The sequence below is a fragment of the Pituophis catenifer genome, unplaced genomic scaffold, assembly GCF_029215685.1.
Source record: "Pituophis catenifer annectens isolate HBS135680 unplaced genomic scaffold, rPitCat1.0.hap2 SCAF_2, whole genome shotgun sequence".
NCBI lineage: Eukaryota > Metazoa > Chordata > Lepidosauria > Squamata > Colubridae > Pituophis > Pituophis catenifer.
This window is the reverse complement of record NW_027256882.1, coordinates 175,596,728-175,618,841: the sequence shown is the minus strand read 5'-3', so window position 1 is coordinate 175,618,841 and position 22,114 is coordinate 175,596,728. Positions and strand designations below refer to the sequence as shown.

Below are 22,114 nucleotides of genomic sequence, written 5' to 3'. Positions count from 1 at the left end.
TGAAAAAGGAAGGCTGATGTCATTTATTTTTATTTAATTCTAATTTTAGTCCATCTAATAATCAGAACACATTGTGTGGATTACAAAATTACCTTAACAAAGTAAAACCCTAGAGATGAAAATGGTAATCAATAAACAGAAAAGAAAAAAAATATAGAAAATTTAGATTTAATTATAGCCCATCTTTCTCTGTTTTCATGGAGAGCAGAACAATTTTGGTCAAAAGGGAAGTTTTATTTACTTTCTCAGTTTGCCATCTAAAATGTAGACTCATCCATACTTAAAACAGAGTCAAGTTGAATGCTGTCAAATCTGTATTCTTTATCAAACATGACAAGAAATGGGAACACAGAGGAGCAAGGGAGAGGCTTCGCCCTCACGTTTTGCAAAAAAGATAACTTTTGAAAAAGTTGAGAGAGGAAGCTTGATGCGCATAGGAGCCACAGAATGAAAACAAATCACAAAAAGATGGAGTTTGAATATTGTAGAGTCATCAAGATTAAGGCATTGTTCACAGGAATCTTGACAAGGAACACACCTGTCAAGAAGCAGAAATCTGCTAGCACTAACCAATTTAATTAAAAGGTACCAGCTTTCGTGAGCTGCAGCTCTATCCTGTCAAGAAGGTGAGAACTAAGCTGCTAAATTTTGCAGCAGGCTCCTCTTCTGTTTTTCTATTGTTAACGAGGTGTCTCTAAAAAGATATCATTCAATTTATCCAGGCTGGGGGATAAAAGTAGGAAGATTCATCACAGCTACCGAAATCCAGTATCCCTTTCTTTGAAATTAAAAAGGGAGTGCAGAAGGAATGCAGAACCATTCCCATCTTGAGTTGACCTTCAACCTTTGACCTTACCTTCCATTGACTGCGAGCAAAGTTCTTCTGAATCTGCTCACACACAGATCCATGAATATCCTTCTCCAGAGCTGTATCCCCAGAGATCCTGAATGGTATAAAAGACAGGGAAGTAATCCTCTCAGTGTTTCCTGAATTGTGTGTGATCTATTTCCTTAAACGCAAGAATTCTTGTTTTTACCCTGGGCTCCAATCACCCTATCTGGTCTTTGAAGGGGAAAGGTGGCTTAATGACTTTGCTGCTCACTGTCAATAGGAACCGCTCAGGGTTTTTTGTACGTATCCAACCAAAGGCAAAACACTTTAAGACCGTGATCGTTGTGGAAGTAGGAGATGCATATAATTTATCTTATTTGTTTTTTGTGCAGAGTGGCATAAGGGAATCTTTGTCGCTCCAGCATCTACAGTAGCTTAGGACAGGACAAGATTCTTTACTCTCTATCCTGTGCCTTGAAAGAGATCAGTAAAAGAGATTCAAAGAAAATATTCCAAGATCCATAATCCGTTTAAGGCAGGGCTGTCAAACTCAAGTTGTCACATCGCCGTATCGAGACTTTTCCCCCCTTTGCTAAACTGGGGGTGGGCGTGGCCAGCACGTGATGCATCCAATCCATGGGCCGTGAGTTTGACACCCCTGTTTTAAGGGATTGAGAGGATGGGAATGGAAATGGGAGTGGTGTGGAAGAATGGTTAAAAGAGAAAAAGGTTATCCCCCTCAGATAGTGAGACTTACCAGGGATGTTGCAGGGCTTGTTCACAAGTGAATCGTTTCTCAGGGTCCCGTTCTAGAAGATGCCGGATGAAATCTTTGGCTACAGGGGAACAGAAACACAAACCTCTCAGGATTTAGTTTAAAGTTGCGAGAAAAACCTTCCCCCCCCGCCCCCCCAGTGGTGGAATCCAAATCAGTTTGCTATCGGTCCACTGGACGTGCATGCATGCTGCGTGGCAAACACGTGCTACATGCACATGTGTAGTGTGCACCAAACGCACGCTGTGCACACATGCACACATGCACAGTACGCACCAAAAGGAGGCTTGGGAAAGTAAGTAGAAGCAAGGGAGGTATCAGCTGTGGCGCACAATTTAGCTTTGCTAGAAAGCAGAATTTCCTGCTTTCTAGCAAAGCTAAACCCCGCTGCACAGCTGATCATCGGAAATACCAGTTTGGAGGAACAGATAGCTTTTTTAATTACCGGTTCGCCTGAACTGGTAGTTTTTTTTATCACTACTGGTTCTCCCGAACGGGAGCGAACTGGTAGCATTTCACCCCTGCCCCCCGCCCCCCGGCAACCAAATAGATATAACAGCCCTATTATGACTATGTTTAGTATCTTATCCACAGACCATCACTTTGTCACAAGGCAAGATGGGGGAATGTCAAGAGAGAGCAATCTGTGCTTGCTTATTGCCAGCTTATTGCCACTAGGAACCAGTCACAATTGCCACTAGGAACCAGTCACAATTGCTGAAAATCTGAAAGAAAATATTACTAAAAAAGTCTCATTAAGTTGGTAGATCATGGGTGTCTGGAGGGTTGGGGTGGTGTCAATAAAGGTCAAGATGGCAGCTTCAAGCACATATGCAAAGCTCTGCTCTTATTTAATATGACATGCAGGTTAGAAAAGGGGTGGAGCTTTGATCAGTCATAGCCGCCATCTTCTTTTTTTTAACCCCTTCTTTCCTGGTAGGCCCTTTCCTTTGTGCATCACAAAGCTTAATGATTCTCTTCATTCCTTTGAGCATATGAAGCATGTGACAAATAAGAGTATTGCCAAACAAGGGTCAAGAAAGGTGTACAGAGGGGACCCTTCTTATCCAATTTTTAACATGAATTTTCCAGCCCATTTAAATCTATAATAAACACACGGTTGCTAAAATGTTGCAACTTCAAAAGATACAAAAAAAAGGCTTATATTAAAGGCAAAATGTGTACGTTAAAGGACAGTTTGCACAAAAGACACTATTTTAGAGGGACGTGTGCACAAAAATGTATTCTGTTAGAAGAAAAACAGTTTGCAAAATGCTTACTTGGCAAAAAGTAAAGAACTTGCACACCCATTTTTTGTTGTTGTTTTCAAATGTGTCTACTGACGGGGGAAAGGGGGCCAACCAGAATATGCGGATAGCAAAGTGAATGGGATGTTTAAGGCATGGATCTGTTGTGGCCCCGCCCTCTGAGCCTATCCCATCGGAGGAAGAAAGCTCCGAGCATGAGGAAGAGGAGTCAGCCAGGCCTCCCTCTCCAGGCCCCTCCCCTCTGGCACTGTCTCAGGTGCCGGCCGAGGGAGAGGAGATTAGCCGGGAGACAGGTGTCTCGGATGAGAGTGAAGGAGAGACATCATTCCTGGACGCACGCCACCGAAGGCGTGATAAACGATTGCAGCAGCTCAGGAGGCATGCTAGGGATTAGAACTGAGTCACTGGACCACACCCCAGAGACTATATAAGAGAGGGTGGTGGCCAGTGATCCCTGTGACGAACAAAAATAAACCTTGGATAGTCACTAAAGCATCGTCCGAAACTGCTGAGAGGAATATTATTTCTGTTGGACTCTTGTACGCTGAGTATATTATCTTTCTGTTTCTGTGGCAATAAAAGCACTTGGCAGACGATGTGTATATCGCTGCCAAGTTGGAGATAAAGACCTGGGTGTGTGCCAAGTGCTTCCTTAACCGTCGGCTGGCTGTGTTTGTGTGTGTGTGTGGACGGGGACAGATCAGGATCCCTGCTTTTAAGGAACAAGGTTGAAGTCCTTTCCTCAATATATTTCAATCAAAATACATTTCTTTAGAGGGATTCTGAACAGGGTTTCTACTGCTTCCAAGGTTAGAACTGGCAAGAAGCCCTTCCCGTGCCACTTTCTTTACCGAAATGTGCCACTCACCTGAGTCAGAGATATCATCCCAGTATGGGGAGTCAAACTCATATTCAGCTTTCAGGATCTGGTTGAAAAGCTCAGAGTCATTCTCATCATAGAAAGGAGGATAACCACAAAGTCTGCAGATTGGAACACAGGTACCAGATCTCACATATGCATGCAAAAACATGTTACAACTTGTTCCTTGTGCTTATAAATGCAAAAGGATGGATAGTTAATGAAGTAGAAAGGTACCCACAAGATATAGGAGATGACACCAAGTGCCCAGGAATCCACAGCTTTTCCATAGGGCTTCTGCTCCAAGATTTCAGGGGCTACAGAGACACAATGGCCAAGAAGGCAAGGAAGATATGAGGCTTTATTAAGAGCTGTACCCACAATTCAACTTTCTGCAGCTTAACATGGTTTTAAACTGTGAAAAGATGAAACAGTTACCCAATAAATTGACTACAATTCCCATCAGCCCCAGCCAGAACGATGAGCTCGGGGTTTGGTGACATCTACTGTGAACTGTTATCAACAAAACCTATTAATGTTGATCTTGCAAACTCCACCCTTCCATTGAGTATATGTACTTACAGCCAATCCTCCACCCCTACAGCTGTGCACAAAACAGGACAAAAAAAGGAACTCTGAGTACTGTTCTTTTTTTGTACTGTTAATTTGTTAATTGAAAATAATATTGAACAGAACATGTGAGTTGTAGTACCATAGATGCAAAAAGAATCAGTCAATCAGTCCTGGATCAAATAAAGACTCACTGTCTCTTGAGGTGATATTCAGCAAGCAGACATTTGCATAATTTGGACATAGATATGAGCAGCAGATAAACTAGAAAAAAATATTATGCTTGGAAAGACAACAGATGAGGTAAATGAACAAATTCAGAGAGATTATTGAAATGTTCTTGGAACAGCTATGTGATGACCCGGGGCACGGCACAGAGATAACAGAGGCAGCTGGCAGTTCAAACCTCCCCTTTATTACTCCAAATTTCCCCAAACGCTCCCATATTTCTGGCAAGTCCCAGAGCAAAGTGATAACAAACCCTCCCACACACATCTCAAGCAGCCTCTGGCTTCATATAGTCCAGCCCAGCGCTGTGTACACCAAGGCTGCACAGCAATAAATCCAGCAGGGCAAATCAAGGCATTCAGGAAGCAAAGGATCCAGGTAATTAGTCCAGAAAGCCAGAAAGAATGCAAGGACTCTTGGAAAGTTCAAACGTCGGCACTCAACACTTCAAGAACTCAGCGTTTGTTCCCGACAAATGCCCCTCACCACAGTGTCTCCTTAAGTCTCATTCCCCAGGTGTGCCTTGTGAAGATGGGTGGGGCACTCCTCTCCCGAGTAGCCTGCTCAGTCTGTGCTGTTCTCGCCTTCTCTCCACTCTCCATGCTCTTGGATCAGGAGGGGGTGGTCCTTGCTCCTCTCCTAAACTCTGTCTCTCATGTTCATCCTGCCCCTGTTCCTCCCTAACTACAAGCTGTCCTAATCCTGAAAGGTCCTGGCCTTCCCCATTTTCCTCTGAAGCCAATGAAGCTGCCCCCTCAATCTCTGTTGGCTCATCTTCCCCCGCAGATTCAGGCTCCGACAGGGGCATGACAAGCTATTTGTTGTTACAGGAGCCAGATCAAGGTGCTCAACATTTGTCCACACAGTCAAAAGTTGAATCCAACGTATGGGCATCTAAGTGACTAACTAATCCTGTAATCCTGTCCTTGTAACCCTATAATCAAAGTGCAGAGTTATTTTCCAGACTGTAACTGTAAGATTCCCATGTAGATTCAGTGCATTGTTCTAGCAACTCCCTGTTTTGGTTAAATGTAGTACAACCCTTGCTTTTGTTGTCAGTATTTAAGACAATTGCCAGTTGCAAAGTCTTGTGCTAATTGTCATCTCTTCTTGAGATATCTATTCTCAGCCCATCACCCATGTGGCATCCAAGCAGTGGGAGGAAAGAGGGAAACAATAAGGGTTTAGGAAAATACATAATATCCCCAATCTCTTTTGATTCTAACTCAAGGCCCCAGAAGCTTGAGCAGCATCTTCCTACAGATAAGGATGGTGCCCTCTTTCCTGCAGTTTTGGAAAGCTTGGGAAAATCTGGCCTTGGTTCCAGACCTGGGATTGATGTATTATTGTTCATCTAGGACCCCTGTTTTGTTTGCATTTTTTTTATTATCTGTAAGATTATTGTAGTCTGGGCTGTCCATTTGGTTTAAGGGTTTTATCTGTTGTTATAGGGTGTTTTTTTCTGATTTTGTGTACCACCCAGCATCTGTTGGAGTTGGACAACTTATAAATACCAATAAATTAAATAAATAAATAACAGGTTTGCGTATTCCTTAACTGCGTGAAAGTCATTTTTAGCTCTCCCACTTGTAAATGAGCAGATGGACTATGAGCAGATGGATTAGGAATCGGAATATGCTATGAAAATATTGCAAAATCTCAGTTTGTAGGTGAAAAAAGGAAACAATTGACAGCCTCTTTAGAATTGGAAAAAAATGCCCCCAATGGTTCAAAACCCATTAGAGGATAAGGTTTTAGGTTGCAGTTTCAGGTCCTTATATTATTCCCTGCTCAAGAATACTGGAGCAAATCAAATTTTGCAAAAAAAAAATAAAAATCACATGCTCTATAAAACATTTGCATAATGTAGTCCAGGTGTTAAACTGGTGGCCCGTGGGCTGGATGCGTCACAAGCAGGCCACACCCACCCCAGCTCCGCAAATGGGAAAAACGTCACGTGACGGCAATATGACGCGGCAACTTTGACACCCATGATGTAGTCTTTCCTTGTCGTGGATTGTTATAATTGAACACTGAATTCAATGATCAATTTTCTATAGGAAAGGCTTTGTACATCTACACAAGAGTGGATATTAACATAGAACATGTTGGGCCACTCACCCTTCCCATTATCACACTCACCAACATAGCCAGGGGTTCCACAAGCAGTAGACATGATGCCATCAGCCTCAATTTTAGACAACCCGAAGTCTGTAATCATAATCTTGGCATCTTCAAATGGTGTGGCATATAGGAGATTTTCAGGCTGTTTGGACAAACAAAACAAAACAGAGTAAAGTTACATACATCGTATTTTGTATGTCTTCCTTCCTGTAAGGATCTTAAAAGTTTCTAGTTTCTACACAACTAAAGATAATAAGAGTAGAGCATTCCTCCCACTTGCACTTTTTCTCTGCCTCTGCCCTAAAGGCATTGCCTGCATCTCCTCACCACCCCATGACTGGCAGAGGCTTAAATTGTCCTTAGCTATACTGGCATTAATGCAGGGGTTTTTCCCTCTTATTCCAACATCTTCAGTGCCTTCAGGGGTGCAAAAGAGACCCTGGTATAGATATGTCTGGCAGCAAAAATTCAGAGGAACATTAGACAGCAGCAAAGAGATTTTTTAAAAACCATCTGTGTGTGTGTGTGTTTGTGTGTGTGTGTGTGTGTGTGTGTGTGTGTTTGTGTGTGAGAGAGAGGGAGGGAGGGAGGGAGGGAGGGAGGGAGGGAGAGGGGGTGATGTGTGCATGCACATGTACCATCTAATGCTATTTTCCCTTCATGGATCAGTAAACGGGTTTGTGCATTCCAATAATACTGTGAGCTACATTATTGTGTAATTTCCAGGTATATCATAAACCAGGGTTCATAACCAAACCCAAACGGGCCTGGTGGCTCAGCAGACTGATAGCATTGTGATTAACACCAGCTGTCTGCAATTACTGCAAGTTCGAATCTCACCAGGCTCAAGGTTGACTCAGCCTTCCATCCTTTCTAAGGTAGGTAAATTGAGGACCCAGTTTGTGGGGGCAATAAGCTGACTTTGTATAAATATACAAAAGTATGAAGGCTATTGCTTAACGCATTGTAAGCCGCCCTGAGTCTCCGGAGAAGGGCGGCATATAAATAAAATTAAGAAGGTAAGCACAAATAGCACTGGAGTTTATGATTTGACAAAAGCCAAAAGGATGTTCAGCTGCTGATGTATCCAAAGCAAAATAAAAATCTGATGCTACAAAGACACGTGTAACCCTGGCACATGAAATGTCAAATCTATGAACCAGGGCAAATTTGATGCTTTCAGAGCAGAAATATTAAGACTGACATTGACATTCTGTAAATCAACAAAATGAAATGGAATGAAACGTATCACTTCACATTAGTGAGACACCGTATTTTTTGCCGTGGCCAAGAACAGAAGAAATGGAGTAGCCATCACTGTTAACAAAAGGTTGTAAAAGCCAATGCTTAAATACAATTTAAAAATTATGGAATGATCACAAATGACTCCAAGGCAACCCGATCAATGTTACAAGTGATCCGAAATGATACTCCAACCATAAATGCAGAGAACGTTTTATGGTAACATGCTAAACCAAAAGAAGAGATCATACTAAAAAGGATGTTTGTCTTTTTTGTTATTTGGTTGGTTCCTTTGAGTCAGTCTTGATTCCTGGTAACTGCTTGGACAAATTCCTGGAGAGTGGCTGGCCCAAGGTCACCCTGTGGTTTGGCTTCATGCCTAAGGTGGGACTAGAACTATCTCCTGATTTATAGCTTGAGGTCTTAGCCACCAAAGTGGCTCTCAAAAAGCTATGTAATACCATCTGGAATAATAGGAAAACTTTTCTCTGTGTACAAAACAAAGTAGGAGAGAGACTAATAAGAATTCTGGCAAGAAAATTCAATGTTTATAGCAAATACCTCCTTCCAACAATCTAAAAGGTAACTCTACATACAGACATTACTGGATGGACAACACCAAAAATCAATAATGTATTGTAGACTATATACTCAGTAAACAAAAACAGACTTTGGTCAGCACAAACAAGACCTGGTGTTAATTATGGCACAGATTACTAGTCCCTGCCTACAAAATGACAACTTAAACAAAATAATCAGACCAACAGTATTCAACTTCATGAGTATGCAGCAAGGGTAAAGAATAGATCTTGCAGACTCAATTTGATAAATAGACTGCTTAAAGGTTTCTAGACAAAAAAACCTGTGAATTTCTTAAAGATGTAACAAACAAAAGTATCCTGAAATGCAAAAAGCAGAACAAAGCTAAATGGCTGTTTGATAATATTATCCTGGGGGAAGAGCTGCTCTACTAAAACAAGAACCGGAACAATAGCGGTCTGAGTTTGATTGTCAAGATACCTGATGAACCCTAGCCAAAGCAAACTGGGAACCCCAAGCTTAGGTCAGTGAGGATGGTATATAGAAACAGGGAGAAATGTGCCAACCCATAGAATGTAAATCATTACATACTATAGCTCAGAAGTGGTGTGGTGGCTTAGCGGTTAAGATGCTGGGCTTATTGACCAGAAGGTTGGCAATTCAAGACCCATGATGGAATGAGCTCCTGTTCTTGTTTCAGCTCCTGCCAACCTAGCACTTTGAAAGCATGCAACTGCAAGTAGATAAATAGGTGCCATTTTGGTGGAGATGAAACAGCGCTTCATGCACCTCAGCATATAGTCATGCTGGTCACTTTACCACAGAAGCAACTTCGGACAATACCGGTTCCCTCAGCTAACAAATGAAGATGAGCACTGCCCCCTAGAGTTGGACACAACTGGACAGAGGAAACTTTTACCTTTATCTTTAGTATAGCCGGCAATCTTAATCTTACTAATGAGGTAAGTATTTGGACCCAGACCTTGAAATGCCATTTGATTCCTTTTTCCCTAATTTGCCCCACTGAGCAAAGAAGCTGGGCCTTCTGCTTATCCCCTTTATTGTGATAAGGGACTCTACTTCATGCATCTCCTAGCTTGGTGAATTTAGTTTATATCTTCTTATCCACTTATCTCAGGTCAACAATTGTTGGTTTCTGTGTGAGGAAAGCTTTCTGCATTCCTCATTCGTTACTTGTACAACTTGGATAAATATACCACATTGTCTTAAACCAGAAGAACTGGTCTCGGGTTTTTTTGTGAACCAAGAATAAAATTCCAACTTCTAAACTCCACAATACATCAGAAATAACAGAAGGAAAGCGGAAGGCAAATGGCAATCTAATGCTAAATTCCAGAAAAAGCAGCAAAGGCAAGGAATTATGTATCAGTAGGCAACACCAAGAAACTGAAGAGAACATCTGAATGGGAATGAAAAGAGCCTTATTTTTAAAAATTACATAAAACAAATAGCAATTACACTTAGAGTTATATGCCACTCCATAGTGGTTTACAGCACTCTTTGGTCCGTTTACAATGTCAGCATAATGCTCCCAACAATCTGGGTCCTCATTTGACCGACCTTGGAAGAATGGAAGGTGAGTCAACCTAGAGCTGGTCAGAATCGAACTCCTGGCTGTGGGCAGAGTCAGTCTGCAATACTGCAGTCTAACCACTGTGCCACCACAGCTTATAAAAAGGCCCTATTGTGAAAATATGAGCATGAAAAGACAAAAGAAATATATACTGGAGAAGAAACATATCAAGAAAAGATGGTGCAAGTATATAAAAGAACAGTAAAGGAAGTTCCTCCAAACAATAATATATGTACAGCAGAGGTGGGTTTCAGTAGGTTCTGACCAGTTCTGGAGAAGCGGTAGCAGAAATTTTGAGTAGTTCAGAGAACCAGTAAATGCCACCTCTGACTGGCCCCACCCCCATCTATTCTCTGTCTCCCAAGTCCCACCTGATCAGGAGGAAATGGGGATTTTGCAGTAACCTTCCCCTGGAGTGGGGCGGGAATGAAGATTTTACTTCCCCTGCCACACCCACCAAGCCATGCCACACCCACCAAGCCACACCCACAGAACCAGTAATAAAAAAAAATATAAACCCACCCTGATGTACAGGTTTGACCACTGTGTTGAAACTAGATGTCCTGGAAAGTAAAATTAAATAAGTCCTAGGAAACACTGGTAACAATAAAGCTGTATGAGATACAGCAGAAGCATTTACAATTTTACAAAATGATGCAGTTAAAGTGATATTTGAGATTGTTAAGTAGGAATGGAAAAGAGTGGAAAAGATTAATTTATATTCCAATATTTTTAAAAAGTGATGTTTTAAGAACTACTCAAACTGCTGAATTGGACTTATCTCACACATTATTAAGCTAATATTCAGGATTCTGCAGTTCAGAATTCATACGTGGGACAAGAAAAGGTAAAAGGATAAATTGGACTAGAACCCACATTCCTAACTTCCAGTGGATAATACAAAAGGTAAAGACATCTATTTTTGCTTATTGCTTATACAAAGGCCTTTCCCCATACAGAGTGAATAGCCCTTAAAAGGTGTACCTGGCCACTTCATCAGCCTATTGAATAATCTCTACAATGGCCAGGAAGCAACAGTTAAAACAAATAATAAGAAAAACTATACTAAAAACTAAATAATTAGAAAAAGGAGTATGCCAAAACTGCATGTTATCATTTAACTCATATGCAGAATAAGTTGAGGAAAGCTATGGAAGATATCATAACTGGAACTGAAAATTTTGGGAGAAATTAATAATATATGCTTCCTATCGGTTGTATTTGATGGGAAGGAAAAAAAATTAATGAATTTCTTGTTTGAAGATGAAAAAAAGTAAATACAAAACTGCTTCTCACTCATAAAAGGCAGTCTGCTTCTCACTAGTAAAAGATTGGGCATGGGGAGGGAGGGAGGACCAAGATTACAAGAAATGCTGACCCCCACAAAACAGAGAGATAAGTTAAAGTAATCACAGACTTTATCTTCCTTGTTCAAAGACTCAAAAATTTACAAGCCATGAGCCAAAGAAACATTTACTACTTAGAAAAAAGCCTATGATAAGCCTGGATAAAATACTAAAAATATGTATTGCAATGGCCATGTTTTTCCCAGATGTAGCATATTGCTGTGAAAGCTAGGCAATAAGAAAATCTAGTCAATGAAAAGATGACACTCTTGAATTATAGTGCCAGATAAAATTGTTGAGAATACTTGGACCACAAGAAGAACAATTCTGTGCTAGACGAAGTAAAAACTAAAACTTTATTCTAGATCAGAGTCATAATGCCAAGATAGGAGATGTTGCAGAAGAACCCATACGCTTGGAAAAATTGAAGGTGTTAAAAACAAGAAGTCAACAGAAGATAAATTGATCAGAGACTATCAGTGCTGGCAAAAAGTTCTATTGATAGTAACAGCCTTGTTAATCATTATGGAGAGGACAGAAACTGATTTATTCTTCCAGGCCTAATCCAAAGCCGCCCATAAGAATGGGATGCTTTGCTAGACGCTGACTAAGCCTCAATCACTTGTTCAGATCGCAGTGGCTCTCCAGACTAGCAGTGGTATTGTAGCATAGACTAGTGCTCTAAAATGGACAGTTATTGGGATGCATACACTCATCACTATCAAACCAAAATATTGCATCTCCTTCATTTCCTAGGAAGACAGATCCAATGTCAGCATGCAAATGTGGGATTTCCTCTATTCTGCATTCATTAATCAGCACAGTACATTTTTCCATGCACACCTGAGCAGCAGTCATTTGCTTATAAAAGAAGGAAGACTCTGATGCAGCAGGAGCAAAATCTGCATCTTACTAAGTGACAATTGCACTTCCATTCAGAAGGTTAATTCAGAATAGTGTTTCTCTTTTTTTTTTTATTGAAAAAGTTTTACAAATATCAATTTTTCCCCATTTCCCCCCCCATCCCTCCCTAACCCCCCCAAACCCTCCCCTCTTCCCATGACTTCCCCAAGGTGAAATCCATCCACATTATATTATATCATACTTTACTACCCCTCTATTCTCCCCCCTGTACGCTATACATTTCTACATAACAATAAGCTATTTTGCCCCCTATAAACTATACATTTCTACCCAACATTCAGCTAAAAGCTATCTGATACTTCCTAGTTTGATATTTATTCTGCACATAATCTATCCATTTCTTCCACTCCCATGCATAAGTCTCCTGAGTCCGGTCTTTTAAATATGTTGATATCTTCGCCATTTCTGCAAAACTGGCCATCTTCAAAGTCCATTCTTGAATTGTAGGCACATCATCCCTTTTCCAATATTGACCAATCAGTAACCTAGCTGCTGTCACCATATACAATATCAATTTTGTTTCACCCACTGAAAAGCCCTTAACTATACCCAGTAAAAATAATTGAGGAGAAAATTGAATTTTTTTCTTCAAAACATTTTGCATAACCCACCAAATTTTTATCCAAAAAGCCTTTGCTTTCTTGCATGTCCACCATACATGATAATATGTAGCATCTAAACAATCACATCTCCAGCATTTCGGTTGAACATTAGGATACATGCATGACAATTTCTTAGGATCTAAATGCCACCTATAAAACATTTTATAAAAATTTTCCCTCAAATTCTGCGGCTGTGTGAATTTAACATTCTGAACCCATATTTTTCCCCAGGTTTCCATCATAACTGGTTCTCCAAAATTTTGCGCCCATTTTATCATACAATCTTTAACCAATTTATTTTCTGAATCTCTTTCTAACAAAAAATTATAAACCAGAATAGTGTTTCTCAATCTTGGTAACATGAAGGTGGACAGGTTTCAAATCCCAGAATTTCCCAGCCAGCATGGCTAGCAGGAGAATTCTGGGTGTTGAAGTCTACCCCTCTTCAAGTTGCCAAGGTTGAAAAATACTGATTTGGGGGATGGAATATTTTCCATGTTACACTCTGATCTTTCCATCCTCCCTCACTTCCTTCTTCCAAATGGCCTATTTTTTTGGCAGACCCAAAAAAATTGACCCTGAATCTGGTTTCTTTCTCTGGGGACCACCATTTCTTGTAGAAAACAGCTTTGCATTGCTTTTAGTTCTGCTGACTAAATTCTGACTCATAGATTGTAACAGAAGACAGGGTAACTGCAGTAACACATTACAGTGAATTTCACATTCTGAATTTTGGTTATAATGCAAATAAGATTACACTTGAAGAGAGAATTAACCAGGAGAATTAACCATTCCTGCCCCTTATTCCCTTTCAGTACCTGAATACCTGCCTAATTGCAACATTAAAAGTGGAGATTTGTGAGAACTCCAGAGAGACTAATTATCCCACTCCTGATTCTCCCAACGGCCAGCTTTGGGCTAAAGGTATCCCTCACAGCAAAGCCTCACATTTGCTTACTCATTGCAAAGAGCTGGCACGAAGTCTGGTTAAGATAAAGCTGTCTTTTTTTTTTTCCTAGACAAAAATTAGATATACAAAATTCATCTGCTTCCTCCATGTAGCCTCACTCTTAGTTTACATCTTCGTTATGCCAACATGTGGCAAAGAGACAAAATCCAGGAACTGATTTTATAGATAGGTTACAAACTGAAGTAACATATTCAGAAATTTGTAGATCACATTTTAGAATAACCTCTTCCCTTCAGAACTCATGGTCAAGTACTTTGGTTACTTTACAAACATAGCTAAGTACCTTGGCTATATTACAAAATCTGTGTTCTCATTGACATCCTAAAAGCAAAGCTGCTTCTGTACAATGCACTGGGCCAATTTAACACACAACATAACCCTGGCTAATTTTAATTCTCAATTCAACTGAAGCTAAGAAAAATATATATCATGTGTTCTAGGTTATATCCACAATTCAGGAGTCTAAGCAGAAAAACTCTCTGAAAACTGGGAAAATGGGATTAAATTTTGCATGGTGGGAAAAAGATCAATGAAAGATGGAGTTCAAAAATGGGCCAAATCCAACTGTGAATGGCAAAGAACAAAATTCAGAACAAATTCCCCCAAAACATCCCTATAGAATGGGTAAAGCCTGGAATTAGGCTGACTGCACCATTCTTAATTCCAAAAGGTAGGCTTTTTTTAAACCTTGTTTTTGGTGGTAATGGCAGCTTAGTTTTTGTGCCAACACAGACCCCCTCAGATGGTTTGTAGTTCAATTTATTTTGGAAATCCAGAAAAAATATGTTAACTCTATAACCAGACTAAATCCCACAGGTGCTTTTTTAAAGAGATAACTGGACTTCCTGGTTTTTTCTTTGACGACATTTAGCTTCTCATCCAAGAAGCTTCTTCAGCTCTGACTGGTGGTGGGGAATGGAAAGAATTTTACTCCTTGCAGACAGCTGGTCATTTGCATTCTATTAGCAAGTCGTTAAACCTGGAGGCTTATCTGTGTCCTCAGGATTACCTGAGTGGTGCAAATGGCTGTGGAGATTTCTTGGAACTGTTGAAATGACTATATTGTAGATTGGAGATAGATGATATCATGTACCTCCCCCTCTGTTGAGAGAGGGCTGTTCAATTTTGACATAGATGGCCTCTTTGACCCCCTCTTTCAAACCAGCGGTCCTCTTTATCCAAAATGTGAACTTTGCTGTCTTCAAAAGAGTGGCCTGTGTCTTTGACAAATTTAGCAGATAGACTGCTAAATTTAATCCTGATGTGTTTGTTCTCCTATGATGTGCCATGTGCTTATGAAGTGGTTTTTTTGTTTCCCCAATGCAGCACATGGCTTGCTGCATTGTACTGCATATACCATGTTGCTCAGTTTATGTCTGGGTGGACTACCCCAAAGGCTAAATATAGATGTCTATCAGCAAAGCATGGCTCCTGGACTTGGGGGGGAGGGTCCTCTCTCTTGTAATAAAGTTGGGACCTGTTGGACACCCCAAAGCATCCCAACATACTCACTTTGAGATCCCGATGAACGATTCCCAGATCATGTAGGTAATTCACAGCCTCTAACACCTGCCGGATGAGCTGGCTGGCATCCTTTTCTGTGTAATAGCCTCGTTCGATGATGCGGTCAAAGAGCTCTCCGCCTGTCACCCTGCACCCAGGAGAGAGCTGATTTACATTCACACTCTTTCAACAAGAGGAAGAATCCAACTATCAGGAATAATTTTCTTTCCCAATTGAAAAGGGAGGCTAGGGAACCTAACTTGCAGTTTATATGGGTGGTGCTGATTTGTTTATTTTATGCCTTTGAGTCAGTTTGGGGAAGTGGTTAAGATGTCACACTAGAAACCTGAAGATCAGAAATTCAATCCCACCTTAGGCACAAAGACAGCGGGATGGCCTTGGGCCATGGAAGAAGAGGGGCAAACCACTTCTGAAATCTTGCTGGGAAAATTGTCCAGACAGTCACTGGGAGTCAACACTGATTCAAAAGCACAAATATATACTCATATATACATACATACATATATTTGGTATGGTGAGCTGCAAAGCTTCTGTTCATACCAGAAAAAGGTAAACTGGTCCTACAAACTGGGATCCTTTATTTGGAGGGTTCAAGGTGCTATCTCTCTCTAGTTCTCTCTTCCAAATTCATTCTTACATGGACTTGGAATAAAACTAAGTATCTCAAATATCATTTGCTCTTGATTCTCTGCAGACTTGCCTTCTCTATGCTATCTGATTATTATGACCAACCCTTCCCAAGATGCCACCCTTCAAATGCAATTCCTCAAATTACAATCAGGATTGCACCAATCAGAAAAAGATTAATTTTAGTTGTAACCTCATTTGATGCAAGGACCTTTTTCTTTGAAAGAACGATGCATTGTTGTGATCTACAGAAGAATTGTAATGTCATTTTATATCCCTCCAGAGGTAGACATTTATCCCAGAGGACAAATTGCCCACCCCAGACCTCACAAGTAGAAACATATTCATAGGGTAGGGACTTCTACTCACAGCTGCATGGCGAGGTACAAATGAGTGGGACTTTCATAAATATCTTCCAGAGCAACAATGTTCTCATGTTGAATCCTACAACAAAAATTAGGAGATGGGAGAGTGAAGGGCAGCCAACACCCCAAGAATCTATCCTCACCTTTTCAGAAAGGTATGTATTGTCAAGCACCAGGGAAATCAGAGAAATCCAGGCAATCCAAATGTGTATAAAGATTTATTGTAAGCTCAAGTTTTCTACAAGAATCTGAACTATTAATGGTCAAGGGAAATTAGTGGGAGTTAAGAAAAGAAAGGAATTCAAGGTGGGCTGAACTTAAATCTCTTGTGGGCACGAAGGGACTCATGACTGATGATGCATTTGACCCCTCCCTTGGGCTCAGCCTGGTCATCTCCTACATGTGTAGGAAGCATAATGAAAGCCATGTAGATACTTCTAAGGCTGAAAGTTTGGTTAGAGTTGGGTGAAGCCCTATTCACATAGGAATCTCACTAGGGACTCTTCTCTATAGTTAAAGATTGCTCTCCACCAATCCTTGAGCAAAAAAATATCCTAGCATAAAACCTGTTGCTCCCATTGCCAACCGCTAGGCAGAAAATGGTGCTTATTTACTAGTGCTTGTTTATTACATAGAGAGCAAGTTAAGGAGGTTGGTAGATTTCCATAGTTTGACTTCCCTCTTCTTCCACCAAACATTAACAGCTGCTGAGAATCTACCAATTACACTCTTTAAGTGGGATGGGGCAGAGGAGGAAGCAAGTTCTGAGAGGTGAATTATATATCTGCCAGCTGTACACCGGGTTGTGAGAGGTGGCAGAAAAAGGGGAGAGCAGATTCTGATGCTATGGTAGGATTAGAAATGTAGAGGGTAAAAAGGGCAGCTCTCCCCAATTAAGCTGACTTCTCTCCCAGTTGTGGTGTGTAAATCACCACACAGCTCTCCCATATTTTTCAGCAAAGCCACACAAAAAAAGAGCTGATGGGAATTGAGGATAGCTTCATGGTGCAGCTGACAGGTGTGGATGGGTCGGGGGATAAGAGAGTTTCCCCAGTACTTATTAGCTATTTTCAGGTGATTTTTAGTTTTAGTGCTTCCCTGAAAGATCAGTAAATTCAGGTTTAAAAGTAATCTAATAATGGAGGGGGAACTGCTTGATGCAGTAGGAGTCCTTTTCCTAGTATTTCCCCCTGGCGCAATTCCAGTACCTATTAGCTGTTAGTTGGGCTGATCTATTTTTTTAAACACAGGTCTTTTAGCTGGGGATCAGTTTGGAGACTTGATGGGTACAGGGGGAGAAGTTGGTTTATAAGACCCACCTTCTCCTACTAGTGTCCTCAAATGGACAGAATGGCCCCAGAATATAGAGAAGGACCAGGTGGGAGGGGTCATACCTCCATCAGCCTAAAATTGCCATTAGATGTTGAGCTGATTCTGTCCATTACGGTGTTGCTAAATGAACACTGCCTAAGGGAGAAGACCTTGTTAAGGATAACTTAAGGCAACTCAGATGTGGGTTGGCAATGAGCTGAAGGAGATCATGACCAAAAAAAAAAACCCCACAACTGCTAGGACATGTTTATTCCATGGTTAAGTAAGTAATCTTGAGACAATTACTATCTTTAACTTTAACCTGGCTAGAGAAATTCTTAGGAATTTCTGGCTGAAATCACTCTGGCTGAAAGCTAAAATGTGGAATAAATAAGATTATCCCTGCAAAATTCACTGAAATCTGGGTTTTATTTAAGCCCAGACATTCCCAAAAGTTAAAAGAATGGAAAAGTGCACTCAAGGGAAGGAGATCAAAACCATAGGGAAACAGCATTCCCTTACCCAAAGAGAAAAGGCATTGCCTTCTGAGTCCAGAACTGTGATAGGTTAGCCTGTGCAAAAAATGCTTACAGGTCAAGTTGCCTCTCTGATTTTCCCTTTGCCATACAGCTAAAAAGGACAGACAATGTTATCTCTTTTCCATGTCTGGAAACTGGACTCTCTACAAGATAAGTGAAATCCTGGCACAAAAGTGCAGAAATGCAAACTGACTTACTTTTTGAGCACAGCAATTTCATTCTCCACAGCTGCTTCTTTACCTCGCAGTGCTTTTTTAGGAATACATTTGAGGGCTACAAGGCGCTGAGATCCATGTTCCTGGGCCAAGACCACTTCTGAAAAGGCCCCTCTGTAAGAACAAGAATTAAAGGAAGGCGGAATAGAGGCATGTAAGTGTAAGTGTTCACAACTACATAAGCAGTCACTAAAGTTCCTTACACAAATCTGATACAGCTGCAATAGCAATTCAGCAGTTTACATATAAGTCTGTTTATGTACTTTATGCCCAACTAAATTAAGTGTGATTTCTAGGAAAGCTGGGTTTGGGGGTTTTTTTTGTTTGTGTTTTTTTTTCCCTTAAATTCCTTGGAACCTTTTATTGGACAGGATGTTAAGCAAAAGCAGCATTACGATTGTAAGGGAAAAAGCATTGCCATGCCGCCAATGTAATTCTTTTAATTCCCTGCAGATTGTCTGAGTTTAGAGTTGCTACATGGAAAAAAAAAATGTTCAGTTTGCTTCAAACTGTTCTGGGACAAAGAAGCAATTGTGTGTTCCGCTTCAAAATATGGAATCAGTCAATAGAACTTTGCCTTATTTTTAAAATTGGGAGAGGGGGACAGAATGAATAGTTCAAAGGAGGGGGAGGGGAAATTAATTGTTTGGGGGGAGATTACGTTTTGTTTTTGGCTTTGCAGGAGGGAAATCATTCAAAGTAAGTGAGAGTGACCAAAATACAAAGGTGGTAGAATATTTTGAGACTTACTGCACAGGCTCCCCCAAGGGTCTTCCTTCCCCCTACCCACCCACCCATCTTTGCTCTACCACACACCAGACTGGAGCTAATTCAAGTGTGTTTGATCCCTTGGTTGACGCTTTATGATTTTGAAATAAATTGGCTGAAGCATCTCCGGTATTGAGTATGCAAACTGGTAACATGTATATTTTTCCAGGACTGGCTGACTCATTCTCCTGTGTGACCCTGATCTCCTAGTGCTGCAGAGAAAACAACAGGGAGGCATTCCCTAGGAAACCTGAGCAAACGAAGAAGAAGCCCGTTTGATGTCTCTCTGGAAAGGGATTTGGATTCTCTGCCCTTCATCCAAATTAGAAGGCTTGGTGCATTTGGTTAAGAAAAGGTTAACCTGTCTTCTTTCCCACCATCCTCCGCAAATTCCCTCTGGCTCCGGGTCTATTATTGTCCAATGCACGTCAGATATGTCCGAGGGCATCAAAGCCAATGGGATCGCAGTATGCAAATGAAGCAGATTGGGCTGCAGCATTCCCGGGGTCTGCAGAAGAGGCTTCCAGGAGGAGGGACCACAGCCAGCCGCAGAGAGAGAGAGAGAGAGACCTGGCTGGGCTGGCAGGGCAAGATGAGGACCTCAGGGCAGGGGAAGCAGATGGGGAGCAGTCAGCTTCATGCTAGGGATGGAGAACGGGAGAGTGGAAGGCAGATCTCAGACTACAAACACTGCAACGTTGTACATGTGAGATTATCTGCTACACGGCGGGGGAGGAGGGGGATGCTTCTTCAGGCATATATTTAAAATCGCACCATCTTTAACATCAATCCACTACTTAATACTGGAGGGGTACCGAAGACCAGGAGGGAAGCGTGGTTTAACTGCATGATAAATGTGACTGGGAAAGGAAAAAAAGAGAAATGGAAGCAGGTGGAGGGAAAGCAAAATGACTGAAGCTATAACAACCTCCTTCAACCTTGCACCCCAAGACTCTGAATCCCCCAGACGACGTGGCCTATGAGATCCCCAACAATTCAGCTTCCCAAGTTGGGGAAGGGGAGTGTAAAAGTAGAGAAGGGCTAACCCAGAGCATGGAAAGTAAATATGTCAAGAAATGGAGGGTGAGATGAAGCCCGCAAGGGCAGGATTCCCAGAGCAGGAGAGCGTCCATGCAGATCTTAAGCCAGCCCACCCTTTTTACTCACGCGCCCAGCTTCTCCTTGATGTCGTAGACACTGGCGATGTCTTCCACTGTTTTCTTCCAGCCTTTCCCAAGAGGCATTATGAACAACAGCTCAAAGCAGGCCGGCCAGAAAGATCTGGGGATAGGGAGGTAGATATGAGGAGAAAAAAAAGTCACAAACAGAGAGGGAAATTTGTAATGGAAACATCTAGAAAGGGGTCAGCCTGTTCCCATGGCTCCTTGGGCCAGAAATCTTCCAGCCACTCCCCTCTACTGTATGATACCGAAGAAAAATTTTTGAGTCTGAAATGGAGATTTAAAAGGCAACACCCAGATACATTTTGTGTACACATCACCAGGAAGTTCATTCTCAGTTCCAAATATTCTTGAAATAGAAGGAAAGGCAGTTTTCGGAAGATCCCATGTTCTGCTGTGCTTGATAACACCTGAGGAGGTCTCCCCATTTCAGGGGTAGGATCTACAACCACATTATCTGCAAGTCTTTCCAAGAAGTTGTCCCGATGTCTGGAAACTGCAACTTATCACAACTGGAGGCCACCGGACTGCCAGAAGCTACAGTTGCCCTGTGGTGTGTTCTGTCCAAATGGATTAAGGTTTGATTATAAAGGCACATTTGAACCGAGCAAAGGTAGACTTCTGTTCACATCCTGACAATTAAGAAGATGCTCCCCATAGCCACATAACTGGGGCTATAGAAAACAATTTGAAATCAGAAAATCCCAATCCCAGATCATTTTGATCTGCAAAATGCCATGAATTCCTATGGAGTCTAGTGGAATAAAAAATAATTTAAAAAAATTAAAAAATAAAGACCACATTTGGACCACTTTGGCAACTTTGGGGTTTCTTATTCAAGCGTCAATAGCACCTACAAGCAACAGGAAGTGGAAATTTGTCACAGTGGCATGAGAGCAGTGGTAGGTTGCCCCCGGTTCGGACCAGTTCCCAAAGGCAAAAAAATATTGGAATCTGATAGAGTTGGTTGGAAAAATTTTTGTTAATAAACATAGAAGTTAAACCGGAACTTTTCCTTTTGGGAATGGCAGAGGGCAAATACAAGAAAGACATAAATTATCTACTACTGCATATACTTACAATGGCATGGATAGCCTCGGCGCAGAAGTGGAAAGAGAAAGATACCCCAACTGAAGAGGAAATAGTACTAAAAATTTTCAACTGCGCAGAAATGGATAGACTCACCTTGGGACTCAAGGATAAAAGTGAAACATTGTACTATAAAATCTGGGCAAAATTCTATGAATAGTTAGATAAAAGGAGGATAGCTGAGACAAATGTGTAGTGTTAGACTAGAATTATATACGTTATTATAGATAAATATGTATGTGAATTGTATAGATATGTATAATTGTATAGGAATAAGGTATAAATTACTATTATTATACTATGTTTAAATAACGTCTAAGGTTTAAGGAATATATTATTATATTATCATTAGTATATTATGTATTAGTTTAAAGTGTTGGAAGATGCTTGGGACCAGTGATGTCATATCTATGTCCAATGTTTTTAATTTTGAACTACTAATAAAAAACTTTTTTAAAAAAAACGGCAGGAGGCCCCGCCCACCACTCCGGATGTTGTCATCAGTGATCTGCACACTCGCATGCGCAATCCCGTTGTGAACCGGTAGTAAAGGTAAGTAGAACCCACCCCTGCATGAGAAGTTTGCCAACTTCAGCACATCCACTTGTAGTTTGAAGCAGG

General features: G+C 41.1%; 1 protein-coding gene across 2 annotated transcripts in view; it reads right to left on the bottom strand.

Moving 5' to 3' along the window:
- The window catches only part of PNCK (pregnancy up-regulated nonubiquitous CaM kinase), a 32,975-nt gene that overhangs the window by 5,429 nt on the left and 5,432 nt on the right, over window positions 1-22,114 (bottom strand). For both annotated transcript variants that reach the window (XM_070935147.1, XM_070935148.1), the window contains exons 2-10: window positions 20,391-20,504; window positions 18,438-18,569; window positions 16,395-16,469; window positions 15,387-15,525; window positions 6,675-6,798; window positions 3,976-4,051; window positions 3,744-3,856; window positions 1,590-1,668; window positions 857-944 (exon numbers count right to left, since the gene is read on the bottom strand). In XM_070935147.1, the coding sequence (XP_070791248.1) occupies window positions 857-944; window positions 1,590-1,668; window positions 3,744-3,856; window positions 3,976-4,051; window positions 6,675-6,798; window positions 15,387-15,525; window positions 16,395-16,469; window positions 18,438-18,569; window positions 20,391-20,467 (903 nt within the window). In that variant the 5' untranslated portion in view covers window positions 20,468-20,504. The remainder of the gene's footprint in view (window positions 1-856; window positions 945-1,589; window positions 1,669-3,743; window positions 3,857-3,975; window positions 4,052-6,674; window positions 6,799-15,386; window positions 15,526-16,394; window positions 16,470-18,437; window positions 18,570-20,390; window positions 20,505-22,114) is intronic.